Source organism: Argiope bruennichi, chromosome 1 (assembly GCF_947563725.1).
Source record: "Argiope bruennichi chromosome 1, qqArgBrue1.1, whole genome shotgun sequence".
Lineage (NCBI taxonomy): Eukaryota > Metazoa > Arthropoda > Arachnida > Araneae > Araneidae > Argiope > Argiope bruennichi.
Genome location: NC_079151.1, coordinates 92,439,902 through 92,459,156, shown reverse-complemented (window position 1 = coordinate 92,459,156; position 19,255 = coordinate 92,439,902). Strand labels below are relative to the sequence as shown.

The window sequence follows — 19,255 nt, the reverse complement described above, 5'->3', positions numbered from 1 at the left end:
CAACTCGTTCCTTCTTCACACAAGACCCAACCACCAACTGGGGTGGGAGTTCTGAAAAGTTGTTCTGAACTTAGCAAACGATTCCCACCTTGTGCTCGGAATATCAGCACGATCGTTTATAATATTATGGATATAACCATCAAAATGCGTTAGCATTTATGATTTGAATAAGAAAGAAAAACTTATTGCAAATTAAAAAGTACTGAAATGATACCCACCTGTGTTCGTTGAAAAGTTCGATTTTATTATTAAGCGTGATGAAGAACATAGACGATATCGAAAACTCATAAAAATGAACTTACAAAGAGAAATAGCTCTATTTCTGTTCGAGAGATTAGAATGTGGATATAAATTGTTCTCTGTTCGTGTATATAAAAATATTCGTTAAAATATAACTATTGAGACAGACAATAACTGGCTGTGTTATGTCTCGCACAGCTGCAATTAGAGTGGTGCTATGCATGACACTTCTAATGTTGAGCTCTGTTAATGGTTCATTTAATCTGTTCGTTAGTCGACCAGAAATGAAACGATTATTGGGTAAGTTTGTTTAAATATTTTTGATTTACAATTTTTTAATTATAATTGTTTTCTTAATGCTATTATTTCTTTGTTCTTCTATTACTAAGTAAAAATCTCTGTAGGTATTATAAAAAGTTTGTTTGTGTTTCTTTCCAAATTAACAAAATTAGAATGATGCTACTCTTTATTTTAAGAACTTAAATTTTATTATAAAGCGATTAATGCTATTTGGAAATTATCATATGACAAAAAAAATGTAAAAATTATATAATTTAAAAGTTTGCTCAAAGATTTTGCAATGTATCTGTCTGTAATAAAATTCTAACGATTTTACCTGTATGAAATAATATATTTATTTTGTATGCGAAATTATAAAGCAAATCTTATCCAAACATGTGCAAGAATTCTCTAACGTATGCAGCAGGTGTTAAAAAAATGTAAGTTTTATTAAGAATAGCATCGTTTAGAATTATATTAAGTTTTTCTAATTATAAGTATACAGTTTGTCCACAAGGTACTTTTGCACTTTTAAGATTTTTTTTTTAAGGAAACAAACAAGTAGACAAATCTCTGAAAATTATTGCAAAATAATACCCGTTTTTTTTGTCTTTGTTTTATTTAATGCATCTGTATGATCAATATATTTTGCTCAAAAACATCTTAAAAATGATTGCCATATTCCCTATAGCATATCGCCATTATGACCATAATAAGATAAAATCTTCTAAGAGTCTATTTAATTGGGCATTTGATTTAGTTTTGCATTTTTGGTCGACATAAATATCATAATTAATGCAACGTGTTTAAAAGGTATATATCTCATGTTATTTTCTTCGATTGTTATTGTATGATATATGATTATATATTAATCATGATACTACATTCCATTTCATTTTTCTTGAGAACATTTTTCTTTTTTTTTTTAAATTCTTTTCTCTACAATAGTTTAAATTGCCAGAAATAAACGAATGCAAAATTATCTTATAATGAGCTGGTATAGGTAATAAATTTCATTAAAGTATCTCAATAACTATCTTTTTTTATTAATTTTTTTAAATAGTAAAGAGATTTAGCGAACACCTGGTATAATATCTTTCATACTCGCGTTAATCTGTCCCTCTTTTTTAATGTGTTGTAAAAAAAAAAAAAAAAAAAAAAAAAAAAACCTTTTCTTTGATTACTTGTACCATTATTATTATTTTATTTTAAGAAATAGTAACCAATCTGAGAGCTGGTTCGGTAACAAATCCCAATGCGTTCTATTTCTAGTCGTTGTTCCCCAACGTTTGCGGACGATCAGGTACTTAAACCTTAAAATGATGAAGGAGGAGAGCTCCCTTTGGGGAAATCTCCTCTGAGGGGGCCAGAGGGGGCAGATATCCCCAAAAGAAAACAGTCTAGAGCTTCGCCCATTGTTGATGGAATCGATGTTTTGCTCCCTGTTGTTGAGAAAGCACACGTCCCAACTAATGCTGCAGACGATTCTGAGATTGAGTTTTAACCACGCTGTTTCCCATTAGTTGTTTTCTTTCTTGGTTCTTCGGCCGTAATGGAACTTCAAGCGATATTTGAAGGAATGGCGATAGAATCGTAGCATAAGATATGAGGACGATTTTATTTTTCTGATTGCATAAGTGCCATCTAATATATATATATATATATATTTAAAAAATCAAGATATCAATCTTTTTTTTTTATTGAATTAAGCTCATAATTTATAAAAGCACTCAAACCATGGCAATCTTTTTTTTTTTTTTTAATTCGATAATCATACTAAAAGCAAAGAAAAGTTAGAATAGATTTTTTGCTTGTCCCAAGTCTATTTCATTGTTTTCTTCCATATTTTTATGACTTTCATTATTCAAAAAGTCACTGAGAGCGTTTATTCTCTGCAAGAAATGCGAAAGCACTTTTCTTAGTAAATGAAATAAAACGTGTAATTTTAAATCTTTATATTAGTATGAATTATTTATAAAATGTTTGCAATGAGTATTACAAGAATTTTGAACTGGAATATAAATTTGTTATGAAATACTTAATAAAACATTCCGTTGAAATCGCCAACATCAGCAGCACAAGAAATGAATTTTGAGTAAGGCTATTATGTAAACGAATGTAAAATATTTCTTGTATTTCATTCGTAGTGAACAATGCTTTTGTATTGTTATTCTGCAGATTCTGAAATTCTATAACATCCATTGTTAAAATCAAATTCTTACATTGAAAAAAAAAAGATTCTATTGAAATGAAAAATGATCGATTTGGTTACGATTTGTCTTGCGCTGTTTTCGAAAAATAAATCGTCAAAACGCAACATTTGCTTAAAAGAAAAATTCATTCCAGAATTAGTTCGTGAATATATAAAAACAAAAACAGTGGGCTGAAATTGCTTGTTTATCTATTGTATGTAGCTAATTATACTCGAAAAACAAATATTTGGCCCAAAATTTGAGTTATTGTTTAAAAACTGTCAACAGCTTCTGCTAGTATAATAACTTGTTTTCGCACAAAACGAGTTTTATCCTTTGTTGATATACTTTGCTTAGAATAAAGCAACCTTCAACCTTTTCTGTTAGTTTCGGCAAAACAAAATGCAGATGAAAAAAAAATTTTAACAAAAGAAATCCAAAGAATAGTAACGTCAAATGAGGGAGATAGCATGAAAAAAAAAGTAATGTTTCGCCCTCTTGAAAACACATAGTTAGCAAGGAAGGGAGAAAAAAAACAAACTCAGAGATAGCTTTCAAATTATACCTAGAATGTCCAAACGTAATTCCCTTTCTTTTTTAACGAGTTGGTAAAACAAAGCTAGCGCAGCTAAAAGATTGGAAGTGAAATACTTTTTTTTTTCTTCCTTTTTTTGTCCACTTCGCTTCAGTATAATTTTTCTTTTTCTTTCTTTTCAAATGGTCGCACAGTCTGTAGATTCACACGCTTAAAACAAACAAATAAAAATTGAAACTCTTTTCTAGAAATAAAAAGACGAAAACTACAAAAGAATCGAAAGCAATTCTTGAGAAAAAGTACTTAGAATTACCTACTTGTTTTGTTTTGATTCATTTTTTTAAGGCTTTGGAGCAATCGTTTGTCTTGCATTCTTTAACTGGACATCAAATTTCGACATTTCGTGGGAAAGTATTTTCTAATAGATTCTTTCATATTGAAATAAAAAGAATATTTCAATGACTCATTAGTGAGATTTCCTTGTTATTGATTTCAGTTGAATCAGTGATAACTGTGGTGTCTGTAAAATAATAGCAATAAATGTGAATTTAAAAACGATGGTGAATGCTTCGAACCAAAGTTATTCTAAAACTGAAATCTTAGCATTTCTTGTGATTAACATTCACAATACAGATATATCATTTTCTAAACTCTTCTATTATTGCAATTCATTTTACAATTTTCATATTCTATAAGCTAAAAATGTAATTTCACTTATCAATTAAATATTTCGTATAGACATACGTTAAATGTCCAATCACAATAAAATATTATTTATCAGTATTTTGTTAATACGTTTTTTCATTATTTATTTTTAATGCATTTTTTAATCTTCTTTAGTATCTTGTGAAATATAGAAAAAATGAAAAGAAAAAAATTGTTTAAATTGCTTTAAGTATAAAAGTATATTGTATTTCAATTTAATTTATAATCTAATATTTTGAAGCATAAAATAAAAGCCTGTAAAATGAAAAGGACCGATAAAAATATATAATATATACATTCTTCTCTTTTTAATATACGTGATGCTTATTTTAAAGTTGCAACTTCGACGTTTATTTGAAATTTGTTTCACTTTCATGATTGATGAAACGAAATTCTGAAAGAAGCTCTGCGCGATTATTACAATAGAAACGAATTCGAAACTTTTCTCGCGAAGCAAAGAACATATAAATATATATATTCGATGCTAAATGCAGGCTTGGAATATACCTGCGATGTAATACATCACCCACATGAAAATTCCCGATTATTCTTACAGTATTGTTGAAGGAAGGGGAAAGAAAACATTGTGCCAATATAAAAAAGAAGCATTAAAGTAATGCCATTTCAGACGCATAAAATTTCATTCTTGATACGCGTGCTAAGGCGAAATCCAGAAGTCACGAAAAAAGAGCACTCCGAACGAACAAAGCAAAATGAATACAAACTGAATTCAAGAGCGGGAAACTTATACATCACCTACTCGAGATTCTTTGGTGCAACCGAACCTTTTGACAGAAATAAATTGCAAGAAAACGAATTGCTTTTCGCAGTAAAAATATTATTCGTTAGAATTCTTTTTTCCAACAAATATTAGCATTATTATTTTTAGAATGAAAGTTTGCTTGTTCTTGTGTTCTGCGAATGTTTGTTTATTGTTTTGAATTGTTATCGTCTGCTCAGAAAAATATTTACTTTGTATTATTTAAAGTAAAAAGTTGTTCCATGTGCTGAAATACCTTTTGCCCAATTACGTTTGATGTTGATTTCATGAATCTTAATGTTATGAAAATTATCTTTTATGTTTTTATTTTGTAAAAAAAGATTTTTTTTGTGTGTGTGCATTATAATTTTAAACAAAAGTGAGTGCACCGCATTTTAATAAACTTGTTTTACTCCAATATATATATATATATTACCAAATGCACAAGCTTGCATACTTGTTTTTTCAATTTATTCGCCATTTTGGCTTTTATTTTTTTCTAGATTTAAATTATTTTTTAAACTAATGTAAAAATTTCTAAAATAATTCATTTGAACCGTTTAAACATAAATATTTTTGTAAAATAGTTGAAAGCGAAAATTTTATTTTTATTAAATGATTCTATTAATGTAAAAACGAATTATTGAAAAGGAAAAAAGACAAATTTATGAAAATACTTGATTAAAAATTTCCTTTTTTTTTTTTTTTCAAGTTTTAATTTTCGAAGTCTTCGTCCCAGAAATATTCTAGATATTATACTAATAAGGGTGCGTTGAAGCTCTTTCGATGCGACATTTTTAATGAATTGCGAAATAAATATGAAAATCGAAATTACAAATACTTTATTGCTTTTTATTTTGTGTATTTAACTTTTATTATCCAACCATTCGTGTAACAAAAATTTATAAGCTGCTTAAATTTTTAAATCTATCATTTTCTCATATTTGAAATGTATTCCTAAGTTCAATTTCCACCATTGCACATGTCTTCCATTGTTCTAGATGGCGAACTTTCAAATCGCGAAAATGTTCGATTTTATTTTTAAAATATGTTTCCCATTGTCAAGCATTTAAAGTGGAAGATAGAATATGGCGATGGTATTAACTTGTGATTTTCGCTGTTAGGACTGGATTTTCAAAATGAACCAGCGGAAGTAGTCTACCCAAAGCATACTCGCTTACTCTCTAATAAAGAAAGACATTAGCCCAGAGAACGCCATGAATGATATTGGCGTACAATAGTTACGAAACATTAACCTTTGGCGTAAATTTAACATTTTTATTGAATCTACCGTGTGATACTTGGCGAATTTTTTGGGCGATCAATCCCTGGCATGCGGTTAATAGTATGCAGTAATAGTATCTTTTAAATGCGTTTTTCCCAACCGATTGAAATAAAATTTTAACACAGAACTATATAGTCATAAAATGACATACTATATTTGGCACATTGCGTTTTTTGACTTATTACATTTACATGTTTCTGAAAGCATAGAGCTACAGACTGTCAACCCGTTGTTGGATTCTGTTCAAAATTTGATGTGTGTTAGCACTATACACATATTACATTTGTGTTCTGAATTTTGTCTGTTTAACTTTGTTCGTTTTGCAATTATCATATTAACTTTAATTTGAACAGACGGACTGATAGACATCCTATGGGACGGATTTTGCTCAAATTTTGGTAGAAAGCTTCAAATTTTGTGTAAAGACCATATATCAAATTTCAAACATCTAGTTCAAAGTGTTTCTGAATTATCTTTGTCACAGACAGACTGACATTTTCCAAAAATTTGATGTATTTAAGGCATTGCGTTTTTTAATTATTGAGATTAATGTTTCTGAAAGTACAGACCGACAGACAACCAACCCATTGTTGGATTTGGCTCAAGGTTCGACAAGTAAATACACTATGGATATTACCGAATTTTATCTATTTAGCTGTCTTCGTTATGTAATTATCGTGGTAACTTATATTCGGACAAATGGACATCCTCTGAAAAAATTTTGTTAAAAATTTGATGTATTGATCGTATATCAAATTTTAAACATCTGGCTCAAAGCGTTTTTGATTTATCTTTATCACAGACAGACGGACATTTTCCAAAAATGTATTTTTCGAACCCAGGGAGGTGTAAAACACGGAGATTCATCAAAATCTCGAATTCGAATTTTTCCACGGTTACGATACTTTCTCTATATTTCGTGTACGAGAAAGTAAGAAAATCTGTACTTACTAAAGATTAGTTAAACTTTGCCCATGAAGATATGCGTTTCTTCATATTTCTTTCATAAGCTTTTTCTTCCGAAAAATAATTAATAATCCAATTTAAGCTATCCAACCTCAAAGTCTAGAACCCCTGCAAGGCATTCGAATTTCCTTTTCGCCTTAAACCCACAAGCTCTTATCTCATCAACAGCAAAGCTCACAAACCGTATCTTTCAAAACAAAAATAAGTAATCACTTCCCAGCTCAACTTTGACATCCATACGACCCACCCAATGTACCTTTACAGCGGGGGGGGGGGATAAGGGGTATCTGCTCCCACAAAACTTCGGGACTGTCGCGACATCATGGTTCCAGGCAATATTGAGTGGGATCTGTACCATGTTTGGAACTTATGTCCCCTTATTCTTGATGTGACATCCAACCTATACCTCCCCTCCACCCCATCTTTTTCCATTCTTGAAACACAGTGCATGGCAGGTAGCGATAACCTAGATAACCCTTAAAACGGTCTGCAGTAATTTGCTGCAGATGCTATTATTTAACTTGTTTGGGGGCTGGCTGGGAAGTTTCTGAAGTGTGGTGTCTATTTTTAAAGATACCTCTTGCAAAATTTATCTCGAGTACACCTTCCCTATGTTTAAAAAAAATGTTCTATGATTGTGTAATTCGTTAGGACAGCCGTGTATTAATCTTATTCAGCTACTTGCAGATAAGAAAGAAGCTTGTTTTAACCTAAGTGTATCGCTTAGTTTGGGTGGATTTGTTATCAATAGTCAAGAAAGTTACATGGAGACATTTTTGAAACTGATATCAGCGTTTAGTGAATTGAAATAAATGGCTGTGTGATCTACAGATAGAAAAGAAAATAGAAAAAATGTGATGCATGAAAACATGAACATTATATTTCCTAACATGAAGTGATCTGTGATAAAATATTTGGAAAATATAGCGACGCTCGTGTCGAATCAATAAAAGGTTGAAATTTCTCCATTTACAAAGAAACTAAATGCTCTCTTCCAACTCTGCGTTTGAAATGTCGCTGGATAATCATATTTGACTCTTGATCTATTTGAAATGATTTACCTGATTTGAAATCAACGTGTTTAGTAAATACATGTTCTCTCGCTAATGATTGAACTTTTATAACTTATTCGCCGCCTTTTGTGATCTACTAGTTTGCCGAGAATTTAGGTCTGTTTAATTTCAAATAAACCTCTTGTATTTATCGAAATGTTTATTATTCTTTTAACCAAATTATGAGAGATATTAACCCTCTGACTGCGATTTTTTTTTAAAAAAAATTAGCTTTTTAAATGCAATATTTGCAAATATATGTCTTTATAACGAAAAGAATTATCCTTTTATGCTACCCAATAATAATCTGATATAATTTAACCCTTTCGCCGTTCTCTCCTGTTCGCGAAAATTTTTGTTTTACCTCTGTTTTTCGCTGCATTTAGAACAAACAAAAATAGAAACTCAACAAGTAAACATTTACAAAGCGTTTTAAACGATTAAAAGTTTTAAAATAAAATTAAAAGTAATAGTTAAAGTAAAGTTTAAATAAAAGTTCTTAGGCAATCTATTTCAAATTGCAAATTGTATCAATGTTATATTTCTTTCTAATTCTTTATGTAAACTACTCGGTAAATAAGCAAAAGCTTTCAAAAACTCTCAAATATTTTATCGAAAATCATTCGATAAAATATTTATAAATTCATTGAGAACGATTTAAATTATTTTTATCAATTGAAGGCTTTGTTAGACATTATATATAAAATATTTTTTTAAAAAAAATTTCAAAATTACGAATGAATGTGCTCGAGAACTAAAATAATGTCATTCGAAAGATATTATTTTAAGGGGATAAAATTTATAATGAATTAAAACTTAATTATTGTTTTAATTAACTAAAATAATAATTTAGATTTTAAGCTGATATCTCAGAGACGTACAGCGCTATTTTCAATTTATAATTATACCGAATTCGGCAGCGCAAGGTCAGACAATCCGTCTTGTAGTATGGAAAAAGAGATAAGTTCTCTTTTAATCATTAATGTAGCTACTTGCAATCTTCCAGCAATAATAATAATTTTTTTTTAATGATTTTGTTTGAACTTCAGAGCGAAAATATATTATGTGTTTACTAGTAGCCCTCGTACTTTTCTGCAACGTTATTTGTTGATCTGAAAACTAGGTAAGCATGTAGTTCAACTCTTGAGCTTATTATAGAACATGCTGTAAAGAAGTTTAGGTGATCAAACGAAATAATCTTGCCCGGACACTTTATTGCGCGGTGTATCTAAATGATCAATCGCTGCTCATAATAATAATTCATATCATTAAAGGAAACAGCCACACCCCGACTATGCACTAACTTCTCCCGTAGAAGGTTTGAGATGTGACCAATGCAACAGTATCTGCTATACCCTCCAGGAAAGCGAAAATCTGCTTATTTATTAAGTTGTAATAATAATTATTGATTTAATCCCTATATATAAAGTACTGCCAGAAGGGTCATTTAGGTAATCCCAAATAAATCATTTTATTCTGGCACTTGCCCGCCCAGTGACCGGCCACTGCAAATAACACGGGTTATAAGATTGGTTGCAAAATAGCGATTACTGGCTCACTTACCAACTGTTCCTGTAGGAGATATGACACGTTATCGAGATATGACTAATGCAAACGAGGACATTCTTACCTCATCCAACTACTTCACATCTCCGTACTTGAGATACTTCTTCTCCACAGAGAAGTGATGATAACTTAGGTAACGAAGAGAAGTTTGAAAAAATTCAGCTTCCAGATTGAATTTGCATGTAAGTTAACACCATTATTCTGCTGTAACCATCAAAATCGTTAGATTTCTATTCCTTCTCCAAATACCATTCTTTTAACAAACAACTGCTTCCTTTCTTGTCACTCATTATGCAAACTCTCCTCAAAATCTTTTGAATAGACCAGTATTTCCAGAAAGATATTAATAAAAATTATGATTTTTTATAGTAATTGTGAAGAATTGTTTTGAACTTACTTGTAAAAAAACTCTGGAGAAAAAAATTTTTTTTTTTCTCTTTTTATCCCCTTCTTTAAGATTTTTACCCATTTATTACAAGTTCAAGCATTAAACTTTTCTGTTTTATATGTAGTTTTTAAAACCTATTTGAATGAAAATTGTGTTGAAAAATATAAATCTGACTTACGACCATTTAAACCGAATAGAATTCAATCGTTAATAGAGAAGGTTTTGTACTGAGAAATATAAATGTCGCCATCTGTTATTTTAAAACATTCTATGTGGAACCATTTTCAACATTTCAGTTTTTAATTCCAATTAATGTAATTCTTTTTAGATGAATGAAACAAATGTAAAATTCTCGATGTTTTCTCCATGATCCAGTAATTTGTCAAATTATTTAAGTTACTAATTAACATGTATGAATCTGACAGTAGTAAGTTTTGCTATATAAATCTATTGGTGATGCAACAGATAGTTAATAACACATTTTTTTATTGTGATCTGATTAGATATATATTTCTTCAATAATATTGTATCCTAGCCGTCTTTGACGACCAGGTAGTTTGCTGGGAATATTGATTGTGTTTATTTTCAATCAAATCTTTTGCGATTCCCACAAGGAATATTTTTAAACGTCAAATTACGACCGACATCAAAACCGTGTTTCTTTAATTACCTTACGCCTGTTTTGTTTATTATATATATGAACTATCCTAATTTCCCATGAGGTCATAATACTATTAAAAATGTAACCGTTTGAACATTTATCTTATAACCTTTTTTTTTTTAACTTCATTTTATTATTTCTCCATTAAACTACATAAATATTAGACAAAAATTCTTTATTAGTGCATAAAAATTTGACAAAATTCTTTATTAGTTTTCAATTACGGAAGAAAAATTATATAGTTAAATATTTTGGTGGGAGAATGAAAGCGGTTTGAGTTTCAATTCAATAATGAAGTTTATTGTGGAAAGTATGCAAAAAATAAATAAATTTTGAATTAATACAAGAATATTTTGTACGATAATTAGTATCATTATAAATGCTTTAGATTTTAAAATGGGGTGAGAATCAGTTTTGTGTAATTATATTTTTGAGGAATTATCACTTGGAAACGTTGAAATCTGGCTTAATTTTTCATTGATTAACATTCTTACCAAAATTTTTAAAGAATCCCTCCGAGTCACTCCATACTTCAAAGGATATTTGTGCCAAATTTGGTAGTTCTAGGTGAAATAGTCTATCCTGTACACGCATTTTTCTTTATTATTAGTAGAAATAGAGATTTCCAGTTTGAGATTGGATTGAAATATTATAATGTCTCCTAGATCAACTAACCAACCAATGTCATCTGTCCGCTCCAGAAATTGCACGGTTATAAACGCGTTCCCACCATCAACTCACATCCCATAACTCTTTCCACTTTGCTTACATAAATAAACGCAACACATGCTCTTGTATCTAAATATATGTGTATACAGTGTCCCCGGAATGTCACAGACGCCTCTTGAAGCACAACTTGCACGGGCGCGACACAATTGATCGTAAATCGCTTGGAAAAACCAGCTCTTGTGTTTTTCGAGACCTCCCCCTTGGACCATAAGAAAAAAAAAAGCCTCCCTCCCTCCCTCTTATTCCCCCCTCCTCACAGGGCGTCGGTTTCGCGATATCCTATCTTCGGAATCTGGCATCAGCGCGACCCTAGGTGACAAAACGCATACCTTTCCCAGAAAAACGTCCGCCCGACACTTGTGGGAAATGTCGTTTAAATCACACTGCAGCAGTGACTCAAGTAACAGGAAGAAAAAGCGTCTTGCGCAGGGGGGAGACAGATTTATTTCCATCAGAAAACGGAGTGGTAAATTTACTTGGAGTTAAGTGAAAAGACTGTATGCTGCTCACTTGTTTTTCCAATTGTGTTTCTCTGCCCCCCCCCCCCCGCCGTTTTTCTTTCGAAATAGAGTGTAACTAAACTTGTACTTGTTTTAGGATTCGTTTTACCAAAATTATCGTCTGTACTTCGTTGTGACCGTTTTTTATTTCCTCTGTCTCCTTTCTGCTTTTATTTCTTTATTTTTTTTTATAATTTATTTCTTGAATTAAAAATTCTTTGCTGAAATTTGATTGATGATTTTTTTTAATTTTATCTATGTATTGTATAAATTTTCCAATTTCGCGTTTTTTATTGTTTCCGTTACAGAGAAAAGTTTTTTTAAAAGAAAATCAAATAAATTTCAACTCAGAATACAATGATTCAGTTTCCTTAATCAATTCGTATACAGTACGCTCCCGAGTATCCGATTCGCGACTATCCAGCCTAGTTTTTCAAAAACTACAAACTATAAGTTTTGATTCTTATCTTAGGGCTACCTTTTCATATCTTTGTATCATTTGTCAGTGAAAAATAAAATATGTTTGAGTCAATATTCTTAAGAATCAGGCCTACGATTTACGTTAATGTTTTGTTTATGTTTCCTGCATTTGAGTTAGACATTACAGAATGTATGTTAAAATTTGAATAGTTATATCCTTTAACTTACTTTCTCTCTAATAAATTCTTGAAACATGCAGTGTATTATATAAACTACCTATAAAGAGATTTCTATTTTAACTTGGCACGTTACCGGCAATGGGATCTATGATTCGCCGGACCGCGGCCGCGTTCATATTCTACGTGGCTTGAGATAAATGGAGGACTTAGTACTCAATAAAAAGTGAGAAAATAATATTATAACAGTGACCAACAACATATACCGTACAATGTCAGGTATATGTTGTTGGTCGAAATAAATCTACGAGAAATAATTTTTGTTAATCACATGATGATGGATATCGAATGCGTGTCAATGGCTGCGAACATTGCTTCAAAGTATTTGACATGAAATAAACTACCGCATGAATATTGCCTGCATGACCAAGATAAGTAATATTAGGCCGTTATTACATGTATAAACAAAACATTGTTTTCTGCTGAATTGTGCTCGAACTTTTTTTTTTTCCCTGTCAGTATTTTCTAGAAAATTGTATTCTGTGAGATTGTTTGGTAACTGTATTTATTTTGAATTTCTTTAGGTGCCTGACAATTGTATCAGTTAAAATGCGTTTAATACACTTTCTTCTAAAATGTGAATTGTAAAGGCAATGGGATCTTTGATTCGCCGGACCGCCGCCGCGTTCATATTCTACGTGGCTTGAGATAAATGGAGGGCTTAGTACTCAATAAAAAGTGAGAAAATACATATTATAACAGTGAGTTTTAGTATAAAAACTTTGTCTTGTGGTATTGGTGGGCAAAAGAATAGAAATCCAGCCTATCTGATTTTTGTATTATCCGACCTGCCCTTCGGCTACATTAGGTCGGATACTCGGCAGTGTACTGTATTTCCTTTTAGTGGTTTAAGTTACTACAGGGTATTCAAACTAATTGACCAAATTGCATGCCTTCTTTGTAAACTACAATAGGAAGAAATAATTTGAAAACGATATAGAAACTCAGTTTAGCTAGTATACCTAATATTTCGGCTATGTCAGTTCTATTGGTGACACAGGTTACATCCTTGTAAAGCCCATTTTACTGCCATGTGCATTCTCTGAGCGTATCTAGTTCATTGAAAAGGTGATATAAGACAAAATCTATGATAGATTCCAATGAAATAAAGACATATTTGTTTGTGCCTCTACCCCCTTCGCACAGTGTCGATGGTGATAGTCGAAATAGATCCACGAGAAATAATATTAGATAATCACATATTGGTGGATAATAATTTGAAAAAACAATACAAAAACTCAATGTTTAGTTATGATGCGTAATAATTCAACTATGTCATTTCTCTTGGTGACACATATGACATCTTTGTAAAACTCTTTTCGCTGTCACGTGCATTCTCTGAGCGTATCTAGTTCATTGAGTTGCATGAAAAGGTGATATTAAGACAAAATCTATGATAGATTCCAATGAAATAAAGACATATTTGTTTGTGCCTCTACCCCCTTCGCACAGTGTCGATGGTGATAGTCGAAATAGATCCACGAGAAATAATATTAGATAATCACATATTGGTGGATAATAATTTGAAAAAACAATACAAAAACTCAATGTTTAGTTATGATGCGTAATAATTCAACTATGTCATTTCTCTTGGTGACATATATGACATCTTTGTAAAACTCTTTTTGCTGTCATGTGCATTCTCTGAGCTTATCTTTAGTTCACACAAAGGGCATATTAAGACAGAATCTACGACAGATTCCATGAAATAAAGTCATACATGTTTGTGCCCTTCCCCTTTCCGTACAATGTCAGGTATATGTTGTTGGTCGAAATAAATCTACGAGGAATAATTTTTGTTAATCACATGATGATGGATATCGAATGCGTGTCAATGGCTGCGAACATGCTTCAAAGTATTTGACATGAAATAAATTACCGCATGAATATTGCCTGCATCATGACCAAGATAAGTAATATCAGGCCGTTATTACATGTATAAACAAAACATTGTTTTCTGCTGAATTGTGCTCGAACTTTTTTTTTTTCTTTTTTCCCTGTCAGTATTTTCTAGAAAATTGTATTCAGTGAGATTGTTTGGTAACTGTATTTATTTTGAATTTCTTTAGGTGCCTGACAATTGTATCAGTTAAAATGCGTTTAATACACTTTCTTCTAAAATGTGAATTCGTTTTAGTTTCATTAATAAAAGAACCACTTTATATTTCCTGTTCCAATCATATAGTGCTATCAGTATACAACGCACATAAGATGAGGAATGCAGAATTCCGAGGGGTGGGGTGGGGGATCAGAAAAGAGTGATCGTTCTAATAACATTTCTCCGTCATTCGAGTCCACAAATTCTTATGATATTAGTGTTGTTCCGATTAAAGTCTTTTGTGAACTAATCTATCATTATATTCGATGTATCATCATTTTGGAAGTTCTGCGTTTGGACAATCGCCAGTCCACCATTTGAATAATATTTGAAGTATTATTTTCTTAAGATTCGCCTCTTGCAAAGTTATATGAGGATCATTTGAATATAGACGTCTTTATTTTGGATCATACTCAAATGTAGAGAACTATATATGAGCTGTCACTTGACTCATTAAATTTTTATTACGGTATATCAAACATTAGCAGAATCACTTGAAATTTCTTGTTGTGAAGTTAAAAATTCAATACCACTTCGCTATAAATACATTGTTAGCCGGCAGTTTGGTGCAAGAGTCATCTCATATCGGTGGCTGTTTTAACAATTGCGTGTGAAAATTATGTATTGCGAGTTAACTCGTAAACGATTCAATGATGCATAAAGGCACGAGTTAACACGTGAGTGATTAATAATGTGTTAAATTCTAATTGTTAAAGGATTAAAGCAATTTTTTTCAAAAAAATAGCTTAAAAATGTCTGAACAATGGTGGCGAATACGCAGAAGTGTCGGAAAAGTTATTAAAAGAAATGGTACCTTTGCTAAAAGTTTTTCCAAAAAATTGGTGAAAAATATATACGCACCAACCACCTGCTGCCAATGTATTTCAACCGCCAATTGCTTCTTCGACATTTTGCTGATAATCGCTTGCCCGACACTACAGACCCAAATTTTGGATATGACTGGATATTGTCACAAATATCTTCTTCATGGTATAGCGTGTTCTAAAATTTAAGATCATAACAAATGATTTAAATGATTTCAAACTTCAATCATCGAGGGAATAAAATCAATGAAGGCATTTTAACCTTATTAATTTGTATCCTTTAACTATTATCGGCAGAAAAAAAAATCCAATCATTTCTATAACTAACCGCCTTTGGAGACCATTTGCATCGCCGGGATTAATGATGACACAAAATTTCAATTTATTACTTTTTGTAATTTGGGTTTAAAAAATGTTTTTCAACTTCAAAACTTAAACCTTTTTTTTAATTTATTTTTTACTTTTATCATGATGACAGTCTTAAAATTCATACTTGTTTTAGAAGTCTTACACTACTCTATTCATTGTGCCGTGGATTTTCCTCCTTTTTTTTATCATCTATATCTATACAACCAATTCTATCATAGGAAAAAACGCAACGACAATTGAAAATGGATGTATTTTTACAAAAATATACACAATTGTTTGATATTGGAATTAAACTTAATGGTAAATACAACAAAACTTCAAAAAAATTTATTAACTAAACTGACAGTTTTTTATTGAAACCTACTGAACGTGGAAAAATAAACCAAATCACCATATCTTGATTATGAACAGTGGGAAAAAAGTCAGGATGAATTATTTGTACGCAACAATGTAAGCGTTTAAAATTTAACTTTATCAATAAAATATATTGTTATAAAATATGTTTAAAATATATTTTGAAAATCAATTTAAAATTTAAAAAAGTAATATTGCAAAAACTGGTAACATTGAAACGATAATTTCTTAAATTTTAACATTATGCAAAAAAATTTTTTTGTCAGTAATATTTTCAGAAATTATTACAAAAAACATCATAATGTCACTTCAAGTTTAATTAATTAAAATTTCAAAAAATTGCTCCGAGATGTACATTTTTAGTCTTCAATATATATATAGTGAAATATATATAGTTCTAGATCAAACAGATTGGCCTGTAGATGCCAATACACACACACGCGCATTTATTTATATTATTAATAAAAAGAGAAACAGTAATGCGTATAAAAATAATAATAAGTTATGTTGAATTTCCGTGTTAAGTATTCCTGCAGGATTTTTCTTATGTGACGTAAAGGGAAGAGGTGAAAAATTTCCCAGAAAAATTATAAATCAAAATTATTTCCCACTTTTTACTTTCAGGATGTGTTTCGTGGCTGTTGAAAGCTGGTTAAGAAATGTTAGCGAGCACTTTGGCGTGAAATATGTTTTGAAAACACGTAGCGTCTAGTCCACGTGTCACCGCCGAAATATGTCTTTCGATTTTTCTTTTAAAAACGCAATGGCTCGCGACACATGCTTAGAATAAATAAACTGATGCTGATCTGAGGTGGGGGGTCGTTCACATACTGCTCGTTTTCAAATACTTGCATTTTTTTATATTAATAATTTTCTCTTATTAAACAATAGGAAATGGGATTGATGTTCTAAGGAAATAATCAGAAACAGAAACAGGTTGTCGTTTTTCTTCCCCATTTTTGTAATGAGATCTAATGCAAAACTGTATCTTTAGGAAATCGATTACTCACGACGGGTTAACTATTCTATGACGGAAATAGGAAGAAATTTTCTTTTCGATAACAACGTGTTAAGCAGGTCCAGTAAGTGTGAATGGATGCCCCGGACGTTAATCTGATGGGTTGCCGCACAACTTTCGCTTCGCTTTTAATGCCAAATATGAGGAGGCTATAAAATAATGCTTTACCTTCTATGTTACTCTTATCCTCACTAATACATTGGTGTTATTGTATGTAAATATATATTATAATGAAAATAAATAAAATCAATTAATAATTACTGAACCCAAAATATAAGGGAATGAATTTTTTATAAAAAAAATTTGGGGCGGAAAACAAAAATCTTAAAATTATGCAGCTTTGTATAAACACTCTTAAGAAATCGGATTTGTTTTATTTTTTAATTAAATATTGATTATTTTTTTCATACGATGTTTATTTTAGCAGCAGCTGAAATGGACTAAAATCGGCTAAAAATGTACAATTCGAAATTTCATAACTAATTTAATTTTTTGCTGCAGGAATATGAAACATTTTTTTTAATGTTAAACAATCAGCTGAAACTATAAGTGGCTCATTTTTCCCATGGGAAACTTAGAAATATACCCTGAAAATTATATTGAATAAATAAAATTGCCAATACTCAAGCGTATGTAAGATTGTGAATTCCGAATACTCGTGTATTTTTGAATATTTCATTTGTTGTATTGAATACATAAAGATTGTTGATATAAAAAATTTATTTGAAAAAAATATCGATTGTATTCATAATAATACTTATTAACCCACCAGGATTCTATTTAGTGTTTGCGAATCCTATAGTTAAAGAAAATATATTGGATATCCACTCTAATATTAGCACAACAATTAATTTCTAAACCGTTAGAGATCACCGCATACTTCCAGTTGGAAAAATGCCTTAAATGGTCTAAATATTTATATTTTTTGTAGTTGAGTCTACGAATATGATGCTGAGAAAATTATGAAATCTAAATGTTTATACAATTCTCTGATCCGATTAATCCAGCATGGCTTCATTTAGTAAAATATTCTTGATGTATTAAAGAAAGAAAGAGTTAAAAAGTGTTCAAAGCTACGTAATTAAAACTTGCGTGTTATGATTTTAACTACACGTTAACTGTTTTCTTATTTTTAACCAATCAACGACCACTTCTGTCAAACATTTTTGATTGATTGAAAAATTTTCCTTGAAGTAATAGTAGTTCTAAAATCATTTGAAATAGAGCTATTCAAAGTTTCATAAGTATTTGTCGTAGAATGGTGGATCTTTTTAGGACTTAAAACGTTAATGTAACAAATTTACTTTACTAAATTTGATTAATAATTTCCTAATTATTATTCTCCCTGAATTTTGACAAACAAACCAAGTCTGTTTATGTAGAAAAGCATTTTTTAGTTTCTCTTTGATAGTTTGTTTAATAAGTCACTACCATTTCCCATTTGAACTTCAACCAGCTCATTGCTCTCGGCTTTGTTTATTTAATATTAAAATCCCTTTACCAAATTTTAATCAATGAATGTCAGATGTCGAACAATTTGGAATATAGTCACAGCGATGGATATAGTACGGCAGCATCTACCGATACCCCTCTCACTTTATGCTCTTTACACTGAATAACCAGTAGATTATAGATGCAAGATCAAGAAGCGATGTTATGTATAAAAATTTAAGCGTCATAATTGTTTTCAGCATTCATTTATTGACTCAAATGCTACAAAATATAAAGTATATGCTATAAAATATAAAGTATATGCTACAAAATATAAAGTATATGCTACAAAATATAAAGTATATGCTATAAAATATAAAGTATATGCTACAAAATATAAAGTATATGCTACAAAATATAAAGTATATGCTACAAAATATAAAGTATATGCTACATATATATAAAGTATATGCTACAAAATATAAAGTTTAACTTCATTATAATAATTAGAAAGCACACCCTCTATAAATTTAGTCATGTTATCGGGTTATAAATTTTTGTTCTCAACTTGAACCCACCCACAGTTTGTTTGTCAACAAGTGAAGTCGCCACAGGCCCTTCTTTCTCGTCCGTAATCAATATTGACA

The 19,255-nt window shown here is 30.6% G+C and overlaps 1 protein-coding gene across 3 annotated transcripts in view; it reads left to right on the top strand.

The window, feature by feature from the left end:
* LOC129964882 (tyrosine-protein kinase RYK-like) overlaps window positions 1–19,255 on the top strand; it is a 468,554-nt gene that overhangs the window by 331,154 nt on the left and 118,145 nt on the right. The window contains exon 1 of one of the 3 annotated variants that reach the window (XM_056079141.1): window positions 25–540. The exons of the other annotated variants lie outside the window; for them this stretch is intronic. Within the exon in view, the coding sequence (XP_055935116.1) occupies window positions 426–540 (115 nt within the window). The 5' untranslated portion in view covers window positions 25–425. Of the gene's footprint in view, window positions 1–24; window positions 541–19,255 lie in introns of those variants that run through there. 3 annotated transcript variants of the gene reach the window in all.